We start from the raw sequence: 10,971 nt of genomic DNA on the forward strand, positions 1-10,971 counted from the left end.
CTGCAACCTGCTACCACGATGTTCTTTTTTAAAAATCTAACTTAGTACAATGTACCAAGTTAGATTTTTAAAAAATTTTTACAAAAAAGTTACAATTAATACACTAAATTAGTAAAAAGGTAACAAAAATTAGTAAAAAAGAAAACCTTAAAGGCAAAAGGAAATAACTAAAACAAAAAGTGAAAAAAGAAATGACCCATAGAACTAAGATTTTTTATAAAAACAATTTTTATATGTATTTTTTGGGCTTAATTTTATCTTCCCACGTTGATTATTTATCATCAATTAGACTTACATAATTTCTCACATGCATTATATATTTATTTAATATCTATTATATCATTTTGCAAATTTATTAAGTAAAATTGACGCAAGAGGTCATAGGTGAGACTATCAATTAAAAATTTTAAGTGCCAAATCCATTGTTATCGGCATTAACGAAGTATAACTATTGTTTTTACTTTTTGAATTTAATTAATTAAAGATTTTATTATGTGTTGTGTTTATATATATATATATATATATATATATATATATATATATATATATATATATATATATATATATATATATATATATATATATATATATATATATATATATATATATATATATATATATTTAATAGCTCAGACATTTATGACCTACTTATCGAATTATTCTTCTATCCAAAATTTAATGTAAGTTTATAGATATGTATTTTTAACCTATCGGATTGTTTTGAATTGTACCGCTTTCGCCATGCTTAAATGTACCCTATATACGGCGCCTCCCAGAAATTCGAAATTCCTTAATAAATTTATTTTTATTTTTTTCTCGCGCAGATTATTTTAAGGTTTTATGTAAGTATTTAACACACGCCTCATTAATATTTTAATATATTGTTTTACAAATTACATTAGCACACGCTGGATTGAGGTCATCGATGAGGTTTGAAAGTAGCAATTCAAAGTGTGCAGTTTGTCTTTTGTTGTCCGTTATCCTATTACAAGTTTTATCTCCACGCTAATTTTTAAAAAGAAGCCGATTTCCTATAACAACGTAAAATTCACTTTATCTTACTAATCTCTGTTAATTGAACGGGCGAGTGAAAAAAGAGTTTGGTTTGTTTAAAATTTCATTGAATAAGATAAACTGTTTATAATTTATTGGTAATTATCTTCTAAAGAAATAAAAACCTTGAAAGCGTTTTAAATTACGATTTGAGTCCTCAAAAATTAGACATTTTTTGATACTTTACTAGCAAAAATAAAAAGATGTAAGTCAAACTGATTAAAGAATAAATGCCGTTCTTCATTTCAACAATATTTAAAAACTTAAAGAATTTAAAATAAAAAAAAGTTTAAAATATTAAACATTTAAAAATTTTACTTTTTACTGGTATATAAAAAATAACAAATCAAGTTCGACATCATTCTTTAAAAAAAAAAAAAAAAAACGATAAATAAAAACTATAGAAGCGTATTTCAAAACCAAAAATGCTTGAACTGCTTTTTATTTGAAAATCTAAGTGTCAAACTTTCTGTAAAATCTCTATTTGAATAGTCTCGAGTAATATTTACAGTACCAAATATTATTCATCCGTGATTAGTTTATGAAGATCTCAAAGTAAACTAAGTGAACTTGATGACTTTTCCTTATAAAGTAAAATTGTTGCAATTTTAACTTTGTTTTAACTGTTTTAAATCCTTTTATTATTATTATTATTATTTGCCTTTCTTCCGAAAGCGATTAAAATACATAAAAAAGTAAAAAAAAATATTTTAAGACTTCCTTAAGGAAAACAAAAAAAAAAAAGAGTTTTATAACGATAACGGATTTCTTGCCAATAATCTGTCACATTTCCACACAAAACTAAATGCACTACCGATTAAATTAACTTAAATCAGGTATTAAAACGCTCGAGTTACAGAAGTTGTACCAAAATTTATAAAATTTATAAAGTACAATTCTTATTAGAATACCCAATCGGAAACGATCTTAATATGATGACACGTTCCGTGTCTTTTATTATTAATTTCAAAAACAGGGGGTAATGCTTTTAAATTGAGATAAAATGACAACGCTGTATTACTCTATAAATAATAATTTAAATTTAAAAATTAAAAATATAAACATATAATATTTTAATTGAAAATATTTTTTTAACTATTAATATCTTATTTTTATAAAAAAATTATTTATATTCATGTTTAGTGGTTACTTTTTTTACCCTAATAGTACGATTGTTACTGACGATTTTCGTTTAAAGAATATTTTGACCGGAACAGTGTTACAGATTTGTGAACAGATAGCGGTTGGAGAACTATAACGCGACTTGTTGACATTGATATGTGAAGACGTGAAAACAAAAAAAAACTTTAATTTATCTTCAGTTATAGTATTTAGAATATTGAGATTTGTTTTACAAGATACCAAAATTAAAGAAATGTATATTTTTGACATTTTGATATTTGTGGCAATTTGGAATTTCGTTTTAAGTATTGGTGTTTTGAATATATCTTTGACATGCAATTATGCGAAAATAAACTATCAACTTGCTGGATTTAATAGAGATGAAGATATAAATAATCAAAAAAAAACTGGTAACGTACCATATTTTACATCTAAGTAATTTTATATACAAATTAATAATAGTTTAATAATTAAATATAATTTTAAATTCAAATATATATATATATATATATATATATATATATATATATATATATATATATATATATATATATATATATATATATATATATATATTAATATATAAATATTATATTAAGTTTTGTCATCCTTTTAGGAACATCAAAAATATCAATGACTAATATTTTATATTTATTAATAAATTTTGTTTTTTTATATTTATATTATATATATTTCTATTTTGATGCCTAAATTACTGGTTTCCATTAGCAAGTTTCAACTTTTAGATGAAAATTGTTATAAAAATGAATTTTCTATATATTTTTATATACTAAAAATAGTTAAATTAATAATATAAATTATTGATAAAATATTTATTTAAGTTATAAATAAAGATATATTTAAATACAACATTTCAAAACAATGAAAAAGTTCGTTTTAACATCTTATTGCTTTTAAACTTTTTGTTTTAACGATCCTCTACCATACATGTACATACATCAGCTAATATAGTCATAAACATATCAGATTGTATATATAATGAGTGAAAATAAATATATATACGAGCAAAAAGAAAAAGAAAAGTTAGCTCTGCCATAATCCTAGCCCTCAGTCGATGTAACAGCAACTCCCTTGCATATTTTTCTTATATCGGATGATGAATGTATTAAAGCTCCTAAATCGGTATGACATTAGAGTGCCAATTAAAGTATGCTTTTATATTTATTTATATATATTTTTTTGTTTTCTGTTGTATTTGTAGATGCAACGTTGTTACTGTTGAATCTATTGCTAATGTGAACATATATATATATATATATATATATATATATATATATATATATATATATATATATATATATATATATATATATATATATATATATATTCATGCATATAAAAATATATACATACATGCATAGATACATACATACTTGCATAGATATATACATATATACATACATACTTACATATATACATACATGCTTACATACATAAATATACACACATACAAACATATTTGCATATTTAGCCTTGTATAAAATGCCATGTATGATATACTGATATAAGCATTTATACCCATATATGCCTTGCAGGATTGGGATTAAATGTGTATTTTTGTATTTTATAGTTATTGGCTAAATCCGTATATATATATATATATATATATATATATATATATATATATATATATATATATATATATATATATATATATATATATATATATATATATATATATATATATATATATATATATATATATATACAAATACAATACAAATATATATATATATATATATATATATATATATATATATATATATATATATATATATATATATATATTTGTATTGTATTTGATTAAAAAAATTCTTAAATATTTGTATTTGATTGAAACGTATTATTAATTCTGTTAACTAAGTTAACTGGTGTTTTGAGAAAAATCAGGAAATTTTTTCATATTTAACACTAAAAGTTAAAAATTTGCTTTTAAGGGATATTAGTTAAAAGATTTGTTTTCATTTTTCTATTCGTTTCTTTATTTTCTATACCATTTTATCAAAATTGTATTAAAAAAATCGTTGTATTTTTTCTAAACCTAAAATACAAATGTTTGTGCTTGTATTTGGAAAATGCTGGTTACATATATTTATATTTGAATTTCAAATTTAAAATCAACGTATTTGAATTTAATCAAGTGTATTTGATCCCAACCCTGATGCCTATTACAGTATGCTTTAGCAAGTACAATCAGGTAAGAAAGGACTTACAACATAAAAATATATTATGCTTGAAAACTGTATGGAGTTGGGATTTTAAAACTTAAACTTTTCAAAATAAATTAGGACAGGCTTAACCTAAATCTATATATTTGTGTATATATCTGTTTGTTTTAATATTATATATATATATATATATATATATATATATATATATATATATATATATATATATATATATATATATATATATATATATATATATATATATATATATATATATATATGATGATGATGATGATGATTAATTTGCTTCATTAAACAACTAAAAATGTTAAAAATTTTAAGTTTTTTTTTAAAGTTTTAAAAACTATGAGCATATAACAGTCATATAATAAGATTTTTTTTTACCTTTTGTAACCTTTTTTCATTTATTCTTCTATTTTATTTTATTTTTTTTATTTATTATTATTATTTTATTATCTATTGTATTATTAACATTTTTTATTTTGCTTAATGATACTTGTAGTGTCAGTAGGTTTGGTTAAGTGCAAGCAGTTTTTTTTAAAAGAATTTTTAATCTGTTTGTTTGTTTCTATTTTTACTTTTTAAGTTGAAATGAATGAAATTTTAACATTGAACTCCTAATTTTAAACTAGGTTTTTAGAAAACTAAGAGAAAATCTAAGCTTATTTAAATGCATAATTTTAACTTGATAAATCAGAATTAATTTTTATTTTTTAATTTTATAGTTTAAATATTTAATTTTTTTTTAAGGACCAGTACTTTTTTTAATTAATAAATTTTACATTTTTGCATAAGTTTCCAAACAAAAAAAATTTTAAGATTTTAAAGTTATGGTTTCTGTCATTTAATGACTTATGCAAAAATCTTTTTCCTACTAGAAAGCAAGAAATTAAATTTGATAAATAGGCAGGAATATTATAAACAGTGTTATAAAGATCTTTATAGAGATATTTTAAAGTTTAAGCTAAACCGAATGATGTTTACAGAATCAAGATAAATTTAATTTATTTTGACTTGTTAGTTAAGATTTTTATTTTTATGAGTTAATCTATAATTTTTAAAGTTTTTTTTAAAAATAATTAAGGAAACTCTTACTTTTTGGATGCTATTTTTAAAGCTAGTTAGCCTTTTTCTTATGTTTTATTGTTACAAAACATTTCCAGAAAATTTTTCTAATGTTTTGTTGTTATAAAATGTTCCCTAAAAATATTATAAGTACATGGCAAAACATAACTTGATTTGACATAAAGTGAAAAAACTTCATTTTACAAATATTATGAATTTAATTGCTGAACCTTAAAAAATTTTAAGAATATATATATATATATATATATATATATATATATATATATATATATATATATATATATATATATATATATATATATATATATATATATATATATATATATATATATATATATGATAAGAATAGTACCTCATCCAAATAAATTAAGTTTTAAAATATTTATTTAAATATAGTTTTTTTAAAAACATTTAAAGAAACTTTTTATGGATGTTTTTTTTCAAATTCTAATTAAGCTAATAGGTATTTTTCTTATGTTTTTTTATAAAATATTTCCTGAAAATTTTTCGAATGTTTTGTTGTTATAAAATATTCCCAAAAAATACTACATGTTCTTGTTTTATGTTAGTAACTTTTTAAAATTATATTAAATGTTAATCACAAAGTATGCGAGAATGTAGCATTACTCAACATCGCAAATAAACTTTTTTTTTAAATCCGTGAAAAAACATAGCGACTTGATGAAATTAGTTAATAAAAAAATGGAGTTATTTAATGTTATTTAATATTATGTAACACTACTCTAATAATATTTAATTTTAATAATAAAAAATTTTATATCTGCTTAAAGCATAAAGTTTTTTATTTTAGAAATACAAAAATCTCTAATTTCTACATATCTTTAATCTTACAATAAATTTTTATAAAAATTTAGGTAAAGATTTGAAGGTTTGTTCACCAGAGATGACATGTTGCAATGTTGGTGCTGAACGTAATCTTGTGCAAGCTAGCGAACGTTTGCAAGGAAGTTTACAAATTCCTGTATACAAAAATTTAAGTGAAGCACTTCTACTTACCTCCACAAATTTTATGGGTAAATTTATAATATATATATGTGTGTGTGTGCGTTTTTCTGTGAAACACAATACAGATAAATTGAATTTATAGAGAAAAATGTTAAACATTTGTACATGACATGGCTAAGTTTTCAGTGCATATTTTCTTTGTAGTTTTAAGGTTTTTATGTTGTTATTGATTTTCTCTTATCAGTAATAGTATGAGGAGGGAATAATTTTAGAAGTTAAATTTTTTTAGAAATATTTCGCAAATTCATGAATAAATCTCAAAAAAACTTGGACACCATGTTTGAAGAAACATATGGATCTCGATATGAAAATAACAATTATGTATTTAAATCACTTTATCATGCTTTACACCAATATATTAATGGAAGCGAGCTTGATCTAGAGACAACTGTGGATTTATTTTTTGCTAAATTGCATGAAAAAATATATGTTATGTCTCACCCATTTTCAAAGTTTGATAAGAAATTTGAAAACTGTATAAATGAAAATACAAACTTTGTTCGACCATTCGGAGAAATTCAACAGTTAATTAGGCAACAGACTTCTCGTTCATTTATGGCAGCAAGAATGTTTTTGCACAGTCTAAAAGAGGCTAATAATATTGTTTCAGAACTGTCACAAATGGCTTTTCATGATGAATGTTCAGTTGCATTTATGCGAATGACGCAATGTTCTATATGTAGTGACGTGCCGTCCAGCATAAAGCCTTGTTTAAATTATTGTCAAAATGTCATGAAAGGATGTTTTTCCTACATTATCATGATTCAGCCCAAATGGAATGATTTCTTAATAAATCTTATTACTCTAGCCCAGAAACTTGAAGGTCCTTTCAGTATTGAAGCTGTTGTTGAACCCTTAGGTGTTAAAATTTCTGAAGCCATCATGATCTTTCAAGAGAATCAAGGAAATATAACTGCTAAGGTACTAATGTCATGTTGCATTAAATGTTATGTATTAAATATATTAAGTTAAATATAATTTGATATTTGTATGTAATATGAGATTTAAGTTAAAGTTGCAGATTGTTTAATATTATATTTATTAAGAATTAAAATTGTGTTAACTATATTTTGCGTATCACATTGTATTTACATTTTTTAGGTAGAAGAAAAATGTGGCAAACCTACTCCCAATAATAACATTGAACTAAGCAAAAATAAAAAACGCCGTTCTGCTCTTTTAAAAGGTGAAATGAAACTAAAAAGTTCTAATCTACCATTGATATTTAATGTTGATTCAGATAAAAAAAAAGTTGCTTCAGAATTAGAAAGGTAACTAATTTGTGTGATATTTAATAGTAACAAAGAGTTATTAAATCACTCTTGTATAAAAATTTCTACATTGATAAAGTTATATTAAATATGCAAGCTTTGTTGACTTAAACATTTTCTATAATTATACAAACAGTTCATAATATAGAACTGAAATTATTTTTCTAATTAAATATTTGTAGTAATTATTATTTTTATTTTATGTCTGATCTCTAAATTGATGAATATCTTCCTCTGAACTGAAATGCAAACTCTATTAGCTGTTGTTGTCAGTATGGGTGAACTAGACATTAGAATATTCAGATTTGTTTGAAGTTTGCCAATATTGATTACATTAGCTCTTTTGTACATTTATGTATCAAAAACATACTTAAGTTGTGAATGTTTTAAGACACTGAATAGTTAGATGTGACTTAATTAGAATTGTTGGAGTAGAATTGATAATTAATTGATAATATTAAGTTTTAATATTTGGAGTAGAATTATTAGAATGACTAGAAATTAATTTAAAATTGAATTTTTTTCTTGTTTATTTATAATTGTAATTTTAAATATTTATAATGAATTTTTTCAATTAACAGCTTTTAATTATAAATTTTTATAATTATAACAATTATAAATAACAATTAACATCATAGCATTTTTTTTTTTACCTCCATATTGGAACTAATATATTTTAATCAATATTTTGTCTTATTTTACTGTGGTTATTTTTTATGTTTTCATTTTTCAAATTTCCATTTTAAATAGTAGTTGCCTGCATCAATTTTTTTTTTCTCACTTTTAATATCAATTAGGCTTTAAAAAAAAAAAATTTCTGTCAGATATAAGTAAGCAATAATTTGAATTACAAATACTTCCAAATTTTTTTGTATAATTAAGTTTATTGTATTAATTAACGTTTTTAACCAATTTGTGCAGATTTCAAAGTACTCTTGAAAAGTAATCAACTTTTTTTGAGAGAAGGTTCCATCATGGTCTGGGTCTTGCTTTCAGTGACTATTCATTTTTGCTCAAATTCTTTTTTCGCTGATTTGTTTTTAATTTTAAATTTTGTTTTTTTTTGGTTTTCAACAAAATTTCTTTTACCAGTAACCAGTAACTCTCAATTACAAAATTTTAATGCCATTTTTATCTAGCTGTTTTTGTTAATAAATGGCATATGACATATCTGTTTTCTAGTATTATTTCTAGTCTAATATAATTAGCAATAACTTGAGAATTTTTAACATAGAATGCTTAAAAAATTAGATCCATTTTTTTTTTTTTTTAATAATGACATATATTTAATTGTCTTGGTGTTTTTACTAATGTTACTAATGTTGCTAGTTTATCAGTCCAAAATGAGTAAACAATAAAATAATCATTAAAAAGTGGAAATTTTCCTTCATGATCATAAATATTTTTTAACATGAATTTTAATATTTATATAATAAGCAGCTTAGGTCTGTTTGTTTATATGACTCATTAATTAGTTTTTTTGGTTCATTTGCCTGTTATTTATTACTCAAAATTTATGAATAAATTGTTTGCTTACATCTCTAACTGTTTAACCATATGTAATACTTTTTTAGTCTGTTAATTGAAAGTCAAAAAACATTTCGTAGTCTTATACATCATTGGTTGGAGCTTCCTGAAAAGATATGCAATGATGAGTTGTTTAGTGCTTCAAATGAAATTCCATGTTGGAACGGAATGAATTCCTCAGGGTATGTATATATTATAAATTATAAAAAAATGATATGGATGAAAGAGCATGGTGTAGTGAAGTGCTTGTCGTTTTAGATACGAGTATTCAGTTGTTACCAATTCTATTGAAGATTTGTTCAAGAAGAATCCTGAGGTGAAAAGCAATCCTCTGAAAGCAAATATGGGTATTCTTAATCTTGATTATAAATTAGGACTTTTGATTAAAGGAGTACAAAAAGCTTTAGCAGGTAAAATTGATCCTGAATGTCCTGATTGTGAGAATGGGGAAAGTAGTAGTGGCAGCAGTGCAGATGGAAGTGGTGATGGTAGTGGTGATAAAGATAATGAATCTGGTAGTGGAGATGAAGCTACTACGACAATACCTAATCATTGTGATAACAGTGTTGATGATGATTGCGTATCCAACAAGAATACGCATAAAACCAAAAATACTGAAGAGAGTAAAAATGATATTCATATCTATGAACCAATTATTAATTTGTCCACATCGAGTAGTGCTACCGATATTTTTCTAAACTTAATATTAATATTACTGGGTCTAACGGCTTTTGGTATATTATGAATTAAATGAATTAATTTAAAGGTTTAAAACTAAGACTTATAATGCACATACAGAGCATGCATAGCGATGACATACTCAATTCCTTAAACCTAAAAAAGGTTGGGCTATGTTTTTTTAAATAAAAAATTATACGTTACGTTAGACATTTTTATTTATATATGATGTACAAATTCTAAATTTTTTTTAATGTGTAGTAAAACGTACGTAGATGCTTCACATCATGCTTTTAATGGAAATATTGTTTTGTGAGAGCTTTAAACTTTTTTTTCTTTTTTTCTTTTTTTTTTTTACTTTTTTTAAAATATTGTATAAAGTGTTTTGATTTAAGTTTGATTTTTTTTCTGTTTTGTTGATTTTTTTTTATTCTTTTTTTTATTGGATAATCTATATATTTTTTTGGTACTGTAAATTATAATTTATGATCTTGAAGGTCGATGTTTTACAACCACTTTTTTTATGGTTAAAAAAAACATAAGGGTCATGTAAATTTTTTTTATTTAAATTGTAAAAATTAACGATGTGAATTATCATACGCAAAATTATATAATATCTTGCTTTTTACATAGCGATGAGATTCCACTTTTGGATCTTGAAAACCCTTTTAATTATTGATGACGTAGTGTTGTTTTAAGGTTTTTCTTCTAACAATTTATTTACATGATTATTATTTACATAAATACATAAATTACATAATTCATATTTTGTTCAAATACAAAAAGTAAAACACTCAAGTAATTTTTTCAAAATAGCTTATTACAAGTTCATAGATTTTCACTTAATTATTAAAATATTTTTTAAAGATTTATATTTTCAGGGGTTAAAACTGATATCGCTGTTTTTGCTAAGCATATATTTTCTCATACTTTGCTCTCTAAAGTTACAACATAACTGAAAACAAATTTTAAATTTTTTTTTTTTTTTGGGAGAGGAA

General features: G+C 22.6%; 1 protein-coding gene across 1 annotated transcript; it reads left to right on the forward strand.

Annotated features, from left to right (window-relative positions):
* Positions 1–2,194: 2,194 nt before the first annotated feature.
* LOC100208445 (glypican-6) lies at positions 2,195–10,587 on the forward strand. The gene is made up of 6 exons (XM_065787530.1): positions 2,195–2,585; positions 6,347–6,505; positions 6,727–7,418; positions 7,599–7,768; positions 9,343–9,477; positions 9,554–10,587. The coding sequence occupies exons 1-6, from the start codon at positions 2,429–2,431 to the stop codon at positions 10,038–10,040; spliced, it is 1,800 nt and encodes a 599-aa protein (XP_065643602.1). The 5' UTR covers positions 2,195–2,428; the 3' UTR covers positions 10,041–10,587.
* Positions 10,588–10,971: the final 384 nt, after the last annotated feature.

The sequence above is a fragment of the Hydra vulgaris genome, chromosome 01 (genome assembly GCF_038396675.1).
Source record: "Hydra vulgaris chromosome 01, alternate assembly HydraT2T_AEP".
Lineage (NCBI taxonomy): Eukaryota > Metazoa > Cnidaria > Hydrozoa > Anthoathecata > Hydridae > Hydra > Hydra vulgaris.

Coding starts and splice junctions, on each gene's coding strand:
- LOC100208445 (XM_065787530.1), top strand. CDS start 2,429: ATGTATATTTTTGACATTTTGATATTTGTGGCAATTTGGAATTTCGTT. Junction 2,586..6,346: donor AAATAATCAAAAAAAAACTG/GTAACGTACCAT, acceptor ATAAAAATTTAG/GTAAAGATTTGAAGGTTTGT. Junction 7,419..7,598: donor AAGGAAATATAACTGCTAAG/GTACTAATGTCA, acceptor TACATTTTTTAG/GTAGAAGAAAAATGTGGCAA.